This window comes from Leucopleurus acutus (genome assembly GCF_964270905.1).
Source record: "Leucopleurus acutus genome assembly, chromosome: 9".
NCBI classification, from domain to species: Eukaryota; Metazoa; Chordata; class Mammalia; order Artiodactyla; family Delphinidae; genus Leucopleurus; species Leucopleurus acutus.
In genome coordinates, this window is record NC_139144.1 from 17,657,912 (window position 1) to 17,677,650 (window position 19,739).

Sequence of the window (19,739 nt, forward strand, 5' to 3'; positions counted from 1 at the left end):
TTGAGACCCCAATTGTATTCCAGGATGGCCTGTGGAAAGCGTTACGGGAAACCAGCAAGGGATGGAGACGCTGCTGGGTCTAGCAGCAGAGGAGGGTGCTGGGGGTCTTTGATCTCCAGGCCTATAGGGGAAGGGGAGGAAGCTGTTATCAGAACTTAGGGAGAGGAGATGTAGTTGTTGGAGGGGCCACCAGAGGATTGAGGCTACTGTGATGGTGGCTGCAGGGAGGGGACCAGGGGAACCACTGTCCCCACGTTTCTGCTCCTGCCTTTCCATCTTCTGCTGGCTTGAGTTCTCATGATCAACTCTAGACAGAAGCCAGAGGGGCAGGGCCGGGTGCAGTGCCTAGAGGTGCTGAACCAGGTGAGGAGGGGGGAGTGTGGATCTGTAGGCGTCAGTGCAGAGTATGACCCGCAGAAGTGTCTGCATGTGTTTACAGATGGTCCGAACAGCCAGTAAAAGGCTGTTCCAGAAGCGTGTTTCCCTTATGCAAGTATCATGTAAGTATCACTCAGGGTGTCCAGAAAAACAGCTGTGTTCTTCCTACCCCTTCTATCACGTGGTAATTCTTACACACCAAACTGTGCTTCTTAAAAAAAAAAAACCCTTAAAGTATTCCCCTGTCCAGACAAGAGTCTGGTGATATAGCCCAAAGCAGCATACTGTTAGGCTCGATATTTTAAAAATTCACACAAAGTTTGCGTTTAACTGTATAAAATATTCCATATTAACCATGTGAAAGTGGCGAATCCAGCTCCAGAAGCTCCAATTAAATCTGAAAAGTGGGCCTCATCCAAACTATATTTCATAGTTTCTTTTCTTTAGTAATTCACTTCATGCAGATCAGACTTTAAAAATAGCTGCAGAAAATTGAAAATCAAGGCATAAAAGCAGAATACAGAAATGTGTGCAGAAATAATTAGTGCTGCAGGATTTGCTTGTTTCTTCGCTCCTTTATTTATTTGTTTGTTTGTGGCGATTGCATGTGTGTTGGTGAGAAGTATTTTCAGCCCTGAGTGCCCAGGAGCAGAAGGCCATGTGCTCTGACAGGCAGCCCTCACAGCCGTAACGAGCATCCTATATCTCACCTACGTCTCCCAGGACCTTCTGTTGCCCCTCTGTTCCAGTGTTCTTTAAATAAAGGTCACGAAGGCACTCAGAGTTCCTTCTTGCGCACGGATCTTTAGAAAACTGCCCCGGGAACAAACTGAATGGAAAATACCATGTCCAGCTCTACATCAGGACTCATTTCCAGAGGAAGTACCGTTTGGTTTTCAACCTATTAGCAATCTCCTTTTTTTTTTTTTTGACTTCCATTCAAACCTGCAATTCGTATAAAAATTTTTACATCAGATGACTCTTAGTTTGGGATCAATAACCATTCAAGGTAGAAACCACTAGTGAAATTGCCTTTGAGTCACATCCTGTTGGGTCTGTCTAAAATCCCTGGTGACGGTGAGCCCTGGCAATTGGAGTCTGTTGCACATTTAGGAACCTGTGGAATTGGGGTCCTGCTTCAACATGAGATTACCCAGAATGCGATTTCAAAAGTTCTTTAAGCACCCTGTATCTTTCTCTTTGTGTTTATTCACGAAGTGTTTGTGAGGCAGGAAGGGTCAAGTTACCAAAGGCATCATTAATAAAAAAAAGGAGTCTGAAGAGGGACAATGTCCTTTCTGATATCGCTCAGTGGCCCCAGGCAGGACTGCGGTGGGGACTTTGTTGCGAGGATCTGTTCATGCCATTCTTTCCACCAAAAGTTTGGGAAACAGTGCAATGCTTGCCCATAGGACATTATAGAACACGCAGCTACATTGTACTGACGTGCACCTAAGGTTTTTTGTTCTGTTTTTCTGAACTACTTGTTGCTGAGGCACTCTTTGTGGCCTGATCTCTAAGGTTCTTATAATGAGGTGATGTCCTCCTAGGCCTTTTGCCAGTCTGACGCTAGTTGGAGGTCTTCTTTCTAAGTAAGGGTAGAGTGGGGAGAATGCGTATTTTGTATAACCCATGTCCACTCACCCAGGGTATTTGAATGAATATATTGACCTATTCTGGATGGAGGTGGTGTCAGATGGTTCCATTTAACAGAAGCATGGATCCAGCAGTTGCTATATTGGCATCCCTGGCCGTGTGATACAGACAGTGAGAGTGAATGTAGAATGGACGAAAATGACTTCGTTGTCTAGGGAAAAGCTACCAGCCATGTTTCTTTCCCTGCTGCTGTCTTTAGGGCATTATAGCCTTGTAGTTAGAAGCTGACTCTGGAATCATACTGTTTGCTTTGAATCCCAGCTCAGTTACATACTAGTTTGTGACTGTGGTCAATCGTTTAACCTCCCCAATTTTCAGTGTTCTCATCAGTAAAATGAGGGTAGTCATTATAACCTAACTCACAAGATTGTTGGAAGGATTAAATTCACTTTTAGGTATAATGCATTTGGAACTGTGCTTGATGTATTTTAAATTTCCATAGATGATAGCTAATAAATTAAGGAATATGGAGTTATTAAGATGGGGCATTTTCCCTAGAGGAAGAAAAGCAAAAACGTGTCTTTACTCTCTTCTCTGGACTCTCCTTTTCATCTGATTCCTGTCCATCAACTCCCTCTTGTCTTAGGCAATTTACAGTTCCCAGTTGAAATCCTGAGTCGGGTTTTGTGGACTTTGGATCCACCTAAGTCAACATCTTCCTTCCTATTTGTACTGCAGTTCAGTGAGTTCAAATTGCTGATTCATCTTCTGCTGCTACTGTGGGTAACTGAGGTCACAAAGGTGGCTTGAGGAGTCTGTAGGAAGAAATCAGGCACAGGACTGATCCCCAGTGAAGTGTCTGGGTACAGAGCCCTCCCTGGCTGCTGTGGCCACATGCCTTTCTAACAGCTCCTCTGTAGGTAGATTGCCACCAGTTTAGCAGACAACTTTTCTCTTGTGGTATATGGAGGAATATCTTCCCCTAGCTAAGCAGCGTGAGGATTAATTTGAATGATTTAATGAGGTTGGAGGATCACTGTGCAATATTGGCATGAGATAGCGCTCTGTCCTTGAAGGGGGGGGGCACTGGAGAAGGAAAATATGGTCCCTCTCAGAGCCTTAGGATGACTCAAAGGTTGTAGCCGACTGTGTCCCTGAATTTTGCTGTAAATGTTGTATTCTGGGTTGGATACTGGAAGTATCAGTTTTCATAGAAAAGTAGTCTTGAGACGAGGTGACCCAAGCAAGAGGAAGAGAGGAGGCACCCAGCTTCCTGGAGAAGAAGAAGGGGTCAGATAGATGCCAGGGCTCACAATTCATCTTTCCTACATCAGTATTCCTCAAGCTATCTTTTCCAACAAGATTTTTTTTAAGTCAGAGGAGTAAGATGCCCTCAACTTTAAAGGGTTGGGGAGGGTAGAAGAGAGCAGAATTCTGCAGCAGGATACCTCACCAGGTAGACCCGTGACTGAAAGCAACTTTGGCTGGTGCTTTACTGTATCTGCGTTTTGGGGGCCCACCTCACTTCTCTTTCCTTTCCAGGCCCCTGAACTTTCTTTCCTCCACTGCTTTCTAATACCCAGTTGCTTCTGTCCCACTTAGGATAAACCTGCTCACGTCTGAGACTTGTACTTTCTCTCTACCATGCGTTATTCTCAAACTTTTAAAGTCTGAAGACCACCCAAATGGGATGGAAGCCTGTGAACCTTCCCTCTCTCATTTGTTCTCGTGTACCTCCCTGAAAGTGTTTCCCAGAATTAGCAAGAAGGCTCATGCCAACCTCCGAGAGGCTTTGATGATGTGATGCCTAATGTACTGTTGAGATCTGCCAGGGCAAGAAGTGAATGTCATAGCGGTGCAGAAATAGGTCCCACAGAGGACCAGATGGAAGGCAAAGTGCAGGACCTTGATGGGCACCTGAGCCACACCAAAGGATGACTCATCTTATTCTTCTCAAATCAGGCCGCATGAAAGCCACTTCTTTAAGTCTTGAAACATATCCAGAAAGAGGTTAAGGGACTAGTACCCTGAAGTTGGAGAAACAGTGCAGTGCGTACCCACAGGACACTTCAGAAGAGCAGCTACCCTGCACTCGCGGGCACCCAATGGTCTCCCTCCAGTCCGAGGTTTTGGATCTTTGCACAGCATCAGAGTGAGCACTTGATAAATGGATAGGTGGGTGTCCAGACAGATAAGTGAATGAATCATTTGGGTGTGGGCAGTGGTAGAAGACCATCTGTCTGTGCCCTCCTGTCCAGAAAAGGCCATGGTCATCCCATGTACTTGATTCCTGGATTCAGTGAATCATGTTTACATAATTTGATGTGCTCTTTCTTTATAAAGACAGAAAGTATGAAGAGAGGGGCACCTCCTTGTTTAGAGAAAACTAATTAGATTGTAGGATTCTTTCTTTGACTTTTAGAGTCTGGCTTAAGGAAGGAAGGAATCACCCAGAGTTAGAACTTTGTCGAGTCTGAGCCCTCATCTAATGTGTGAATCTCTCTAGGGCATCCCAGTGGCCAATGCTGCAGAATTCTTTTAACCATCACCCTTGTCCCAGCATCAAGCAGTATATAAAAGCGTGTCTCAGACACCCCCAATGTCCTTCATCTTGAATTACCTTGTCTGCATCCCCGCCTCTTATCAGTTTCCTACTTCGGATCATAGGACTTTTTTTCGTGCTTGGGGTCATACCTCACTATTTTTTGACCTTGCTTTGATCTTTCCCCTAATTAACAGAAGTCCTTTCTATGTGGAATGGAAGATTGTGAATTGTTTTCTTTGACTTCAAATGCCAACTACTTTTTTTGAGAGCTGTGAACATAGTGTTCCATTCCTAATTTTAACATATGGAGAGAAGGCAATTATTCTCTCACTGCTACAATAGTCAGCATTTAATTTGCACTGGACTCCGAGGATTTGAAATTGGATCAAAATTTTGGCTTTACAGCGTGGGGAAACTGCCCAAAGTAAAACGAGTTCTAAATTTTTAGGGACTTGACTTGGATGCTTTGTACACAAACAATTGCTCTAGAAAAGTATGTGAGATTCACATCATTGGAGCAGCCTTTGTAAACCAAGCTGAGAAACTTAACTGCTTTAGGAGACACTGAAAAAAGATTTATTAGCTTAAATATTCCAAGTTACCATATTCCTGCTTTAAATTTTTTTTATTTTTTGCCTATGTCATGACGTCTTTTAGGATCAGATCAGAACTTCTGAACTCAGGGCTGAGAGTGAGAAGATGAATACCCAGCCAGCTCTAGAGGAATATTTCAGAATCTCACTGAAAGGAAAAGCAGTTTGAAAAAGTTTCTTCAGTTGAGAATATTATTTTGCATTTGAAAACTGACAGCAACAAAAGTAACAACAGAAATCTTCTTGTAAAGTGTTGGGCTTCCCTGGTGGCGCAGTGGTTGAGAGTCCGCCTGCCGATGCAGGGGACACGGGTTTGTGCCCCAGTCCGGGAAGATCCCACATGCCACAGAGCGGCTGGGCTCGTGGGTCATGGCCGCTGGGCCCGCGCGTCCGGAGACTGTGCTCCGCAACGGGAGAGGCCACAGCAGTGAGAGGCCCGCGTACCGCAAAAAAACCCCCCAAAACAGGAAAGTGTCAATGTACATGAAATTATCTTTGAAGTAAAAGACCTAAATCCTAAGCCAATATGCACCAGGTGCAGATTTTTCTTCCTTTTGCCTGGGGAGGAGGAAGATGTGTCATGTTGTCAAAATCTGAGTGTCAGATGCATGAATATATTAGTAATCCTCCCGTAATATCAGTGGTGCCAAACTGTTCAGGCTTAACTGGTATTGTCAACATAGCCAGTAGAGAGGTGAATGAGAGAGGCCACCTAAATTATAAACTCACTGTTAAATATTGTAATATTAGAACAAGGTAGAAGATACATTTTTTTGTCATTTCAGTTCTAGGTTTCAGTGTCCTTTATGCCTTAAGATACTGTCTTTCTATGTAGCAGATGAATCTTATCACCTGTATCAAGGCTGCTGGAGAAGAATCACAAAACTGCTTAACTGTGGGTACCTGCACATTGGTGGTTTCTGCCTCAGCTGGGCCTTTGGTTCCACCCACGATTCCTGCTTTGTGTTTCTGATTCTTAACCTTTTCCAATTCCACATCTAAACCATTCCCATCTCCCTGGAGACTTTGCAACAACTCAGCACCCTGATTGTCACCAGATGACCCATTCAGCCACCACAGAAGAAATGATGTCACCCTTGACTCATTCTGTCCTCACCATTTTTGTCTCATAAGCTGTGAAATTCTGTATGTTTACTTCTTGAGGGTTGGTTTTATCTGTTCCTTAGCTCCGGCTGTCATTTATTGCCTGGACTATTTAAATAATCTCTTAACTGGTCTCCCTTTTCCACTCATTCTCTCTTCTAACCTGTCCTTAACACTGTCACCAGGGAGCACAGATTTAATCACGTAGCTGTCTCCAGGGAAGGGAAACTCTTCATTGCCTTCCCGTGGTCTCTACAAGCAGATTGAAGTCTTTAGTCTTGCAGACGAAGCCTTTCCGTAATCTGCCCTCTGCCTAGCACGCTAGCCGCATCTACCCTAGTTCCACAGTTTGCACCCGTGCTCAGACCTGTCACGTGACCACAGTCCCTGGAACGCAGCTTGCTCTACTGCGGCCCCTAGCACAGGGTTTGGCAAGCAGTCTTCTGCAAGTCAATATCAGCTGGAGATAGAAACGAACAGACGTTCTTCTCTGCCTTCTGTTCATTGAGATTTGCATTCTTCTCTAGGGAAAATGTCTAACATGATACATTGATTATGGATTCAAGAATGAGAAGCTATTTGAAATATGACTCATTCCACTCACCAGTGTGATGAATAAATCTCTAGCACCTCTAACTTTGGGTTAAACTTAAATAACTCCTAGGACAGTGAGCTCATTACCTCTACCAACAAACTATTTAATTTCCAGAAAACCATGATAGAAACTTCTGGCACAAACATTTTCTTGATAAAGTTTTTACCTGCCCGTGCTGGTTCTTGATCTTGGTTTCTGATGGGAAAAGTCCAGTCCTTCTTCCTGATGTTGGTCCTTCAGGTATTTGAAGACAGATGTACTCTTTTCCCTTCGGTCTCCTCTTCTCCCTGTTACTATACCGATTATATCATTTATGCCTCTTACCTCATGCTATCAACTCTCTCCGATTCAGCTCACTCCAGGTTGTCTACGTATCTATGTGGTTATCAACTTGTTCACCACATAGAATCATTCAGGACTGCTCCCCGGGTACCTTTCATGCTTGTTCGTGTAGCCTGAGATTACATTAGATGCTTTGGCAGCAATATCACTTTGTCAGCTCATACTGACTGTCGGCGAAAATGGTTCCTTATTTCTACTTAAGGGCTTAAGGGCAGGAACCATGTATTCTTTTTTTTTTTTTTGCAGTACGCGGGCCTCTCAACTGTTGTGGCCTCTCCCGTTGTGGAGCACAGGCTCCGGACACGCAGGCTCAGCGGCCATGGCTCACGGGCCCAGCCGCTCTGCGGCATATGGGATCTTCCCAGACCGGGGCGCGAACCCGTGTCCCCTGCATCGGCAGGCGGACTCTCAACCACTGCGCCACCAGGGAAGCCCCAGGAACCATGTATTCTTAACATCCATCCTGTCTCATTGTAGTTGAAAGTTGAATACATAAATCTGGCACTTGGACAATTATATTTTGACCTACATTTTATCCCTGTTGAATTTCCACTTGTTAGGGAAGCTTTCTTTTGTGAATCCTCATTCTCATCATATAACATATCCAATATCCTCCCCAACTTTTTGTCAGTATAAGTTTAGGCCATTGTAAATTATTTGATAGTGTTAGATAATAATATCTATAATAATAGTAGATATTTATTGAGCATTAATTATATGCTAGGCATCAAAGCTCAACCTTTCCATGTGTATCCTTGGTAGTTTCACACAATACTGTGAAGTAAGTACCATTGATACCCTCTCCTTACACATGAATCACTGAATCAGGTATAGGTCCCCAAGGGCTGCCTCTGGAAACCTTTCTTCTGGTTGATATTAATTCACTCATCTATATCTTTTGAGGAGAGCCTTTCAACTAGTTACTAACAATCTACTTGCTTGTACTAGAATCTAATACATAAATCTCTTATATACCAGATATCAGTATGATAAACTCCTGTTACTTATCATTATGATTTTTCCTGATTACTTTAGTAACATATGACCATAGAGGAAATTATGGAAAATGTAGCAAATTATAAAGAAAAAAATAATAATCGCGCTGAATCTTACCATCCAGGAATAACCTCTGTTAACTTTAAAATAGTTCATATATATATTTGATCATGTTTCTTACGCTTATCAACTTATTCCCTAGTTACAATGCCCAGTTCTTTCAAAAATTAGTGTTTTCTCTTCTGTCTTTCACAGAGACTCTTAAGTGAGAAAAGATTATTAGTTAATAGAGTGATTATTTGTCCTTTGAATAGTTATGTTACTGGATACATCCAGCTTTGTTTAAATAATAATTTTGCAATGAGAAATAATATATCTTTCCTATTATTCATATATGATGTTGGTTTGGGACATGAAATTGAATGAAGTTGAGTAATTGGTAATATATGTGAGTCTGTATACAGTTTTATTGTTTTAAAAAATCTTTGTTTAGTAATGCCAAAGGAAGGAATACTAGCATATATTATAAACAGTTAGTTTTAGAATAGAATAAAATAATCATTTTTTACTTATATACTTAGAATAATTACTATTTACCTCCAAAGAAAATTTATTTCTTGAAGGAATCTGCATGGACTCTGACTTGTTGGGTAAATACTTTGATACTTGGGTTTAGTTAAAACATTCTAAACTGAGTCTAAGGAAGTTATCAATTTGTACAAGATTATATCTTTAAGGAAACAAATTAGCGTAAGCTGATGTACAACCTAGCCATAGAAAGTGCTTTGTATGAGTGTATGTTTTAATGCTCAAATGGTTATGTTTTGGAAAAACATATTTGGTAATGCCATAGGGTGTACGTATTCTGAGAAGGCAACATTTATGGAGTTTTTATAAATTCTTAAATAAGTTGGTGTTTTAGATACTAGATATGGGAATCTTGAATAGTGTACCCGATCATGACTCTCAGGGTCCTTTTGCTCCGTCCCAAGTAAATTTCTGCTGTATCGCTAAGAACTACTTCTTCTGATACCCAGTCCTGTGCTCTAGGAAAACAGAGCCACTCATGTCCAGTTCACAGTCCATCATGATTCTTCCAGTGGTCTTTGCTTAGGCTGCTTCCTTGACTGGAATGTACTCTGCCACGTTCCTGTCTGCAGGAATTGCCAGCATAGTTTTAAATTCGAAGTATGGTTGATTTACAACATTGTGTTAGTTTCTGGTGTACAGGAAGGTGATTCAGTTATATACGTGTGTGTGTATATGTGTGTGTGTGTGTGTGTGTGTATATATATATATACATATTCTTTTCCATTGTGATTTATTACAGGGTATTGAATATAGTTCCCGTGCTATACAGTAGGACCTTGTTATTTATCTCTTTTATATAGTAGTTTGTACCTGCTAATTCCAAACTTCTAATTTATCCCTCCCCCACCCCCTTTCCCCTTTAGTAACCATAAGTTTGTTTTCTATGTCTGAGTCTGTTTTGTAAATAACTTCATACTCGTGTCGTATTTTAGATTCCCCACGTAAGTGATACCATATGGTGTTTGTCTTTCTCTGTCTGACTGACTTCACTTAGTATGATAGTCTCTAGGTTCATCCATGTTGCTGCAAATGGCATTATTTCATTCTTTTTTATGGCTGAGTAGTATTCCATTGTATGTATGTACCACATCTTTTTTTTTTCTTTTTTACTATTATTATCTTCATTTTACTGATGAAGAAATATACTCAGAGAGGTTAAGTGAGTTGCTGGTATGTTATACCACATCTTTTTATCCATCTGTCGATGGACATTTAGGTTGCTTCCACGTCTTGGCTATTGGAAATAGTGCTGCTATGAACATTGGGGTGCATGTATCCTTTCAAATTATAATTTTCTCTGAATATATGCCCAGGAGTGGGATTGCTGGATTCCAGCATGTTTTGAAGGATCCCCACCAGGATTCCCTGAAGAGCTCAGCTTTAAGGGGATATTGCTTCTAACGCCTTGCAATCTACTCATCTTGCTTATTACAGATTGTCTTTGATTAGTTATTTGTGAACTTGCCTTGTCTACCTCATTAGATCATAAGCTTAAGATTAAGTCCTGGGGCCTTATTTTATTCATACATCTATTTCTGGATGACCAGTTCTTAGCATGGGCTTTGTGTATCCCAGGGCCTCTTTGAACATTTATTGAATTGAAGAGAGTGTCAGGAGATGGTGGGGGAGAATTTACCATGTGCCTGTGGCTCCAGTGATTCTAAATCCATCCCTATGAAGTAGGCTAGTACTTTCCTCAACTAACTTTGATTCACCGTTTAACAAAACATTCAGCAACTGTTATGCATCAAGCATTGTGCCAGATGCTTTGGGCGAAAGGACAAGGCAGAGCTTTTGTCTTTAAGTCTTACAGCCTACTGGAGACAAAATCTGTGAATAAATGAATGCTATAGCGAGACACTTCCTCAAGGTCATGCAGCCTGCGTGTGGTAGGACGGTGATTCAAATCCAGGTCTGTTCAACCTCAAAGCCACTAGGCCAAGATGCTTACAGAACAGAAAACTAGCTGTGCTAAGAGAGACGTCTCCTCAGAAGAGCGAAACAACAGCCTTGCTCTGCTTTTTGTTTGAAAACATTATTATTTTTTTAACATCTTTATTGGAGTATAATTGCTTTACATTGGTGTGTTAGTTTCTGCTTTATAACAAAGTGAATCAGCTATACCTATACATATATCCCCATATCTCCTCCCTCTTATGTCTCCCTCCCACCGTCCCTATGCCACCCTGAAAACATTATTAAATTGAACCATTTTGTTTTATTCACAAACCAGGTCCTTCAGAAGCTTGGGAAAGCTGATGAGACAAAAGATGAACAGTTTGAAGAATATGTGCAGAACTTCAAACGGCAAGAGGCAAGTATATTTATCTCATTTCTGGAGTGGGAAATGGGTTGGCTTTGTGTTTTAGTGCGTAAATAAAATACCTTGAGGTTGAAGAAAGATCTTCTTCATTGGGCTTGGCATTAACATGAGGGGAACATGGTTAATTCTGTAGACTTTTTCTGTGCGAGGCAAAGAGGTAGTAGGCACTGCGGGAAGATTTGTGTTTTAGAATCTCAGGAGATGAAGACTTTGCTCCTCTGGAGCTCTTCGATACAGATTACGGATCTAAAGGAAAGGCGATCTTTTTGGTGATTTACCTTCCACTGAGTATTAGCAGTGATTAAATACTTCTGACAAAATTATTTCAATTGCTGCATGCTTTAATATCACGCATTTTCAATAGAGAGTATATCTCCCAAGAGGGAGAAAATTGGTTATTGGTGGATGAAAAATATCAGACTCTTTTTATGGGAATACTTCACATAAGTAGACATGGTATATCTGTGGTATTAACATTTCACGGGGGTATAATTAGGAAAAGAATGTCTAAAAAGTTTCCTCAGGGGAGGCAATGAAAAAAAAGGTTGAAAAACACAGTTTGTGATATTTGTTCCTTTGATAGGGTGCTGCGTGTTTAACAGACATATGAATAAAGAAACAAACTTTTTAAAATTATTTGTTTATATTTCTAAGGCTTGATGAATGGCTGGCATATCATCTTTAGAGACCATGCGTGAGGGTCAGGGAGAGGGAAGATAAACGCCGGGGTATCTTAGATTAGAAGCTTCAAATCTGGAGATCATTCTAGAGGTAGGCTGGGCCAGCAAACTCTGGAAAATAAGGTTTGGACACAGGGAAAATGTAAGGACACGGGTTTATTTTCCTGTTGTCATTGGAGTCACAAGTGTCCACAGAGGAAATTGTGGCCTCAGGGATGACAGCCAGCAATGGAAGATCAACGTAGGTTTTCACAATTTTTTTTTTTTTTTTTTTTTTTTTTTGCGGTACGCGGGCCTCCCACTGTTGTGGCCTTTCCCGTTGCGGAGCACAGGCTCCGGACGCGTAGGCTCAGCGGCCATGGCTCACGGGCCCAGCCGCTCCACGGCATGTGGGAGCTTCCCGGACCGGGGCACGAACCCGTGTCCCCTGCATCGGCAGGCGGACTCTCAACCACTGCGCCACCAGGGAAGCCCCCAACGTAGGTTTTATGTCGCTGCCTTTGCTGCTGTTTGCAGATCCCTGATCCTGGAGGTTTCTTGTTTCCATTTGTGTATCAGCGTTCTGGGTGTTTTGTAACATGCTGTTTCTCTTCCTTACCAACAGGGGATATAAAATCCAGCAGGTAGAGCCCGGTAGACTAGTCTCCACCAAAACACATTGCTGAATGTCTCCAATTTCATCCCAAGACTAAGGTTCAGACAGATAGGAACTCAATTTATTATGAATAACAGTGATCTCGTTCTATCTGAAAATGAGAAAAGAGAGAGGGGAGTTGGAGAAGAAACCGGTGATAGATGGAAAACTAGATCATGTCCAGATCACTGAGTATTATAGAGAGCTTTGGATTTATAACGGTAGAAAAGAGAATTCCTAGAGAAATGTTGGACGTCGGCTCATAGACTAAGTTGCCCCCCAGTCTCCTCCAGGAGAACAGATTCTCCACATCTCCTGATGTTCTCGTTTGGTGAGTTCTCTTGCACTTTCTCATACACTAGGATAGCACTCGTGCAGATCATTGACTTGGATGGCAGCAACTTCCCACAGAGAAACTTGTCCATCAGGGCCCTTGTTACTTTGCAGGCCTGTCCCCAGTGTCTGCTTGAAGGGATCGGCTTTGGGTAGAAGTGACTCACGTTTACAGATTTCCCTCCTTGAGGATTTACCCTCTATCCTTTGAAACCTAGTCTTCCTGTCCGGTGTGTCCCTGTGCAGCTAATTAGTTCTTTGCTGTTAGATTTTTTTTTCTCAATCACTTTTACGGCATTATGATATTTTAGCACCCCAGAAGGCTAACCTTGGGAAGCATCAAGTTCAGGAATGCATTCATGATAAGGTAGTACTTTGCATTTTCCAATTATGGGGAATTTTTTAAAAATATACATTTATTTATTTTATTTATTTATTTTTGGCTGTGTTGGGTCTTGGTCGCTGTGCGTGGGCTTTCTCTAGTTGTGGCGAGCGGGGGCTACTTTTCGTTGTGGTGCATGGGCTTCCCATTGCTGTGGCTACTCTTGTTGTGGAGCATGGGCTCTAGGTGTTTGGGCTTCATTAGTTGTGGTGCCCGGCCCTCAGTAGTTGTGGCTCGCGGGCTCTAGAGCGCAGGCTCAGTAGCTGTGGTGCACGGGCTTTGTTGCTCCGTGGCATGTGGGATCTTCCCGGACCAGGGCTCAAAACTGTGTCCCCTGCGTTGGCAGGAGGATTCTTAACCACTGCGCCACCAGGGATGCCCCTTATGGGGAATTTTTATTGTTCTTTTTTGGACTTTGTTGACTGAACAAGGTGAGGATTGTTTTTTGTCTAAGGTATTAGAGAGAAGTGCAGTTGGCTAAATCATCATCGGTTAAATGCTCTGCTGCTTATTCCTTTCACTATATACATTTTCAAATGTTATGGAGCCAATAGTATACTGTCATTCTTGAAGATCAACACCTTAGTTCTGTCAAGATCATTAGCAGATTTCATAATGCAGGTAAAACTTAAACATTTGGGAAACTTGCACAAGCAATTCTACTTGATAAGAGTAAAACAAATAGAACGGAAATGTAAAAATAGTATTTCTCAGGGAGTCTCCTGACCCTCTTTGGTTCCCTATGAAAATATTCTCACATGAAAATCATCTTGCATTTGCACATGCTCATTTTGATATTTTTTTGTTTTAATCAGAAAGGGTAAATTTATAGTCATTTTACTACCTTGAGGAGGGAGGGAACTTTAACCTTGTCTGTATATTAAAGGGAGAGAAGGAAAAAAGGAGGGGGTGGGAGGAAGGTGAGGAGAGAGGTTTACTAATCTTCTATAGAAACATATTAAAGGTTGGAAAGAATAGCTGAAGACTGAATTTATTAATACTCTGTAGAAGGAAAACTGTGTCTTTTTAACCCCCAGTATATATTGGTGACCAATTCCCATCTGTTGCATATGCTTTTATGCTATGTAGAAACATTAACCAAGGATGAAGGACCTACCAAGATTGTGGTGACCTCTACAAGGCTTATTATTTTTTGTATTAATGTGAATCATTACTCTAAAGGCAGAAGGCATTCTCTTAAGGTGACATATGCTAAAGACATTGACCTGGGAAATCTAGATTTCATATTTTTTTCTGTGTATATGTATTTCAAATCCAACAAAAATACTATTTATAGTATAAAATGAACTTTATTTGGATTTGTGCAGTATATTAGAGTCATCTGACCATACTAAATTAGTACTTAATCCAATGATTCTAAAAGTAGACCACTAGGACTTCCCTGGCGGTCCATTGGTTAAGACTCCATGCTCCCAATGCTGGGGGCATGGGTTCGATCCCTGGTCAGGGAACTAAGATCCTGCATGCTGCACAGTGCGGCCAAAAAAAAAAAAGAATGTTAGGAAAAGTAGACCATTAGAATGTTCTAGAAAGTATTCAAGCATCTGGGGCTCTGATGATCTTGCTTTTAAATTTCCTTTAAGAAAATCAGAAGAGTCCTTATAGTAATTGATATATTCCCTGCTTCTTCGTGGTGGAAACAGAGGTAGCAGACAGGTCTATGTTAGCACTTGAGCTTGAGGATTAGCTTTTATCTTGTTCCAACCCCAAATTCTCTTTTTGATCCCAGACCTCTTTTCCTAAAAGTTATTTGATTTACGTTAGCCGGAGAGCATGGATACAGGGTCTGTGCATATGCTCTCACATTGTCCACTGCACTCCCCGTTGCTGTGGATTTTGTGGTCCATGAACACCCAGTCAGGACAGGGAGGAAGGGGAGAGGAGTGTCCAGCAAAGGAGAATAGAGTGACCCCTCCCCCAAGAGCTCAGGGTTTTCCATGGTGACGAGTGGTAAAAGGAAAGCAAGGGTTGGAGACATCCAGCCAGGAGAATGAGACCTGACTTCACCGTTTCCTCCCCAGAGGGTTTGTTTTTTTCCTTTCTGTATTTCCTCTTTTACCAGAGCTGCTAACAAGTAGCAGAAGTGACTGGTGTGAACATTGGCTGCTTTCACTTCAGTTCACCTGGGTGCTTGCTGACGGGTCTGTTAATGAGCCCAGAGAAGCTGGCTTCTCTCTCTCCTTCCTGCTCATAAACTTGCCCACGAAGATGCCATGCTTATGGCCAGTGTGCAGATTACAACAGGATAACCCAGGGGCTGGTGAGGCTCAGATATCCAGCTTTGATCACATTTCAGCAAGTACAGATATGGGCGCCCTAATGGAGGTGTGGTCTGAGAACTTCTCATATGAAGGAGAAGGGAGCCCCACTTCTGCTCACGTCTCCACGGCTTTTTAGTCCCCCCTTGAAATACCATACAGTGTAGCTCTGCTGCTTCTCTCCATGCCCACCACCAGGTAACGGCCTAATTGGTATAACACAGATGAAGAAGGAAAGAAATATCGGGACCTTGAAATGCTCTCCAGTGGGGAGGATCCAGAGCCATTGATTCTCATTATTAGGATAATCCAATGTCTGAAAGGTGGAGTCATGTCTTCATACTGATCTCTCCTCTGCACAGGGGTCCCGTGTGGCCGCTTTCATCTTTTTCTCTGCACAGAATCTAGTGCTTTGAACGTAAACTTTAAAACACTTGTTAAACTTGAAGCTGAACTAGTGGCAGAAACGATCATTTGGAGCATGTTCCTAGAGCACGTTTTTATTTCTGGGATGGAAGAGGTGTTGAATAGTGCTTGAATTTTTGTAAGCAGTTTCACGACACTTTTTAGGACATACGTATATAAATAATTAAAAATTACAGAATAGAAGTTTGAAAAAACAACATAAATACAGGATATATTCCCACGGTGTGTTAATGTGTGGATAAAATTTTTATTTATGGCAAATCGCATTTACATTCTGAAAAGTTTTGTAATTTCCTTGAGCAGATAGTCCTAACAGATATCCTAGAACTATTTCTTTTTAACACAGATAACCATGATGTGAAAGGGGCTGGCTGGTTGTTCCTATGCCTGGTGGTGGTATTTAGGGACTGGACTGCTTGCTTCCAATTTCTTCTTCCACTTTCTCCACTGTGGGTGCTTCCTTATGATTGAACTATCCTTGCCTGACCTGCCATCTCCATCTGTTGAAGTCCTACCTTTGCTTAAGGTCAACTTACAAGATATTTCTTACCTGACGGCTTTCCAGTGCCCTCAGCCAGGCTCTCTCTTTCTCTGTATCCTCCAGTGTACATTTTTTTGTAATTCATCCAAAAGCTCTTGTTCCAGTTTTCTTACATGACAGTTATTTTAGATGTGCATCTCTGTCCTCATTAGGTTATAAAATATTTAAAGGAAGACATCCTTTCCCAGCCATTAAAACAATCCGCCTGCCAATGCAGGGGACACGGGTTTGACTGGGAAGATCCCACGTGCCATGGAGCAACTAAGCACGTGCGCCACAACTACTGAAGCTCGCGTGCCTAGAGCCTGTGCTCCACAACAAGAGAAGCCACTGCAATGCGAAGCCTGCAAACTGCAACGAAGAGTAGCCCCCGCTTGCTGCAACTAGAGAAAGCCCATGCACAGCAGCGAAGACCCAGCACAGCCAAAAAAAAAAAAAAAAAAAAAAATCTCTGCCCTCTGCACCTGACAGGTGCTTATTAGTGAATATCCCCCCCTGTCACACTTAGCTCTGTACTCACTCTTCATCTTGGATTTTCCATGCCTCCTTACTCATTCATTGTCAGTGTTTCTCTTCATTGTCATTTACTTTCTCATTTTCATCCTAATTTTTGGCAGCAAAATAACCTTTGGAGAGTGTCTCACGTGGCCTGGATTTGATTCTAACCTGGGTTATCGAGACTAGAGCAAGGCTCTGGTCCCCTCTCTGGGTTCTGAAGCTGCCCTAGTTCCATGCTACTCCATATGTATCAGCTGGCATGTACGGTATTTTCCATTTTCTGAGAGCTTTACGTACTTTTACTCACAATGTAATAAGTAATTTTAATTAATGCAGAAGAATGTTTTTCAGTCCTTGAACCCCAGTTACATTCTTCAATTTGTAGGGTTTTTTTTTCATGAATTGTGTTTTAGAGTAAGCTTACTCTTCTCTGATCGGATAATATTTTGACCATACAGCACTAATATATTTAATTGATACAGTTAATTTCTTCTGAGCAACTTCTGAGAGAATTGTTGAGTCTTGTTGCTTGCATTTATACTTGGTTTCCATTAAAGTTTGAACTCAATAATTGCACAATATACTACAAGAGAATTCATATATGTCTGCATCTCTGGAAATAAAGTTTACTCCTGTTTCTGGCTAGCTATACGTTTCTGTGAGAATACCGTAATACTGAAAACCATCTTAGTGTGCCAGTGTTTTCCAAAATTTAAAGTATTTCTTCTTGGTATCAACTTTTAAGGAAGTTTCACGGTTATTTGATTGATGAGAGCATGTGGGTGCGTGTTTAGAACAATAGTATGTAACCATTTCAATATCCATTTTCTTTATATTTATTGAGTGTCTTCTATGTTCCAGGAATGGTTCTAGGTCTTTGGGAAACTTCAGAGAACAAGCAGACAAAGGTTCCTACCATTGTGGATCTTACATTCCAAAACAGGGGGACAGACAATAAATAAAACACTTTAATAAAAATAAGCAGATTATACTGTTTGCTGGAAATGATGGGAGCTATGGGGGACAAAACCAAATAGATAGAGAATATATAGAGTGAGGTAAAATACATCAGGAGGCTTGGAGACAGTAAGTTTCAAGTTTTGCTTCAAAGGGGAGCAAATAAATAGGACTGTAGCTGGGGAAGGAAGTGACGTCAAGAGAGCATTTTCCTAAGGTGGCAGAAATATGTGTATACTAATGGGACTCATTTAGTACAGAAGGAAAAAATGATGAATCACCAGAGAAGGGAGAGAACAGCTGACTTGTGTCCTTGAGTAGAAAGAGGAGTTGGGATCCGGTACACAACTGGAGACATTGGCTGGAGCTAGGAGCTGGATACTTCATCGAAGGTAACAGGTCAATATATATATAACAAGCCAAATAATAAGTGTCTGTTCAAAGCATTTCTTGGCTGACTCAACACCTAATTAAATGTCTACTAAGCATAAGGCATTGCAAACAGAGTGATAAATCGTTCAGACAGAATAGTTTCTGTCTTTGTCAAGCTTGTGGTCTAGTGTGCAAAAGTCTTCTTTCTTTTAAAAAATAAAGTAGTAGAAAAAAGACACAGGATCTTGAGATAATGTTACTATATTTCCATCATTAGAATGCATCTTGGTATCCTAGTTTCACCTTTAACATTAGCATATGAGTATACTCTCACTCCAGTTGGTATTCTTACGAAAAATGGTCTAAGCCCCTAGTTAAGACTTTCAGTCTTCTTTGTACCATTGTTCTGGTGGAAAAGATGTGGTTTGCATATATAGTCTTGACTTAAGAGCCCTTTTTTGGGTAAGTGTCACCCATTGATTGCCAATACAGTTGACTTCTGTGGAAGGGAGCAGAGAGAAGAAACCTGCAGGTGTCAAAAGAGTGTATTGGCCCTTGCCCTTCAAATGTGCCTGCATTTCTCTATACTCTTCTGTTTATTCATTTCTGACACACCCATTAAACCTCTCTTTTGCTCACTGGCTTTCAAGGAGAGAAATGAGTCTGCCTACTTCTTGTGACTAGGTGTTGCTGTCCATGGTGCCGGATGGGAGAAAGAAAAAAATATTCGTTGGAGAACTTGTCCATCTTTTATCCTCTTTGTTCTTATTTCTTTCATTCCAGCCACAAGAATATCTTTTCATTTATGGCCTATATAAATCAAAAGCTTAACCTATCTAAAATTTGATCCAGTCAAACTACAGATGTTCTAGGCATCACTGTTTGGGCCACTTCCTCTGGAGCCTGTTCCCCACTTAAGAAATCACTTTTAGAGGAATCTCGTCATGTTATTGCTCAAAAGGTTTCCTTTCATCTATCTTATTCTGTTGCCTATTTTAATTGTATTTTACCTTACTACATTAATTAACTATGCCAATTGGAGAAGATTTAGTATCTCATTTCCCAGCATTCATTTAGAGACCAATTCCATGTATCTCCTACTTCTCCTTGTGAAGTCAACTTATTATCTAGTTTGGATGCCCCTCCCTAAATGATCCCCAGGTTGACTGTACTGTTCTGAGAATGTGATGCAGAGAATTAGGCATCTCTCTCATCCGAGCCTAAGGAGGCTGTCTGGAATGGTTGTGAACATCGGCACAGATGACCTGCAGTTGATTTTCAGATTTGCGTCAGTATTACTGATTCCCTGCAATTGCCTGCAATTCTCTCTCATAAGTCACCCTGTAAGCCCCTTGCTAACTTTGCGCTGAAGATATAGTCTAAGTGATGGAAATGCATTAGAAGGCATGTCTGATGGTGACTGAATGAAACCTGGAGCCGGACATATTTTTAAGGGCCTTTTGGGCTATCTCATACTAGAGCCACATACGAGCGTGTCCATTCACACACTGTGTCAATTAAGTGATAGACCCACTGAGAAATTAAAGCAGAGGTTCCCAAATAACCAGTAGAAT

General features: G+C 41.6%; 1 protein-coding gene across 3 annotated transcripts in view; it reads left to right on the forward strand.

The window, feature by feature from the left end:
- AMPH (amphiphysin) overlaps positions 1 to 19,739 on the forward strand; it is a gene marked incomplete at its 3' end in the record, with an annotated part of 190,513 nt that overhangs the window by 76,867 nt on the left and 93,907 nt on the right. For all 3 annotated transcript variants that reach the window (XM_082846729.1, XM_082846730.1, XM_082846731.1), the window contains exon 2: positions 10,974 to 11,058. In XM_082846729.1, the coding sequence (XP_082702855.1) occupies positions 10,974 to 11,058 (85 nt within the window). The remainder of the gene's footprint in view (positions 1 to 10,973; positions 11,059 to 19,739) is intronic.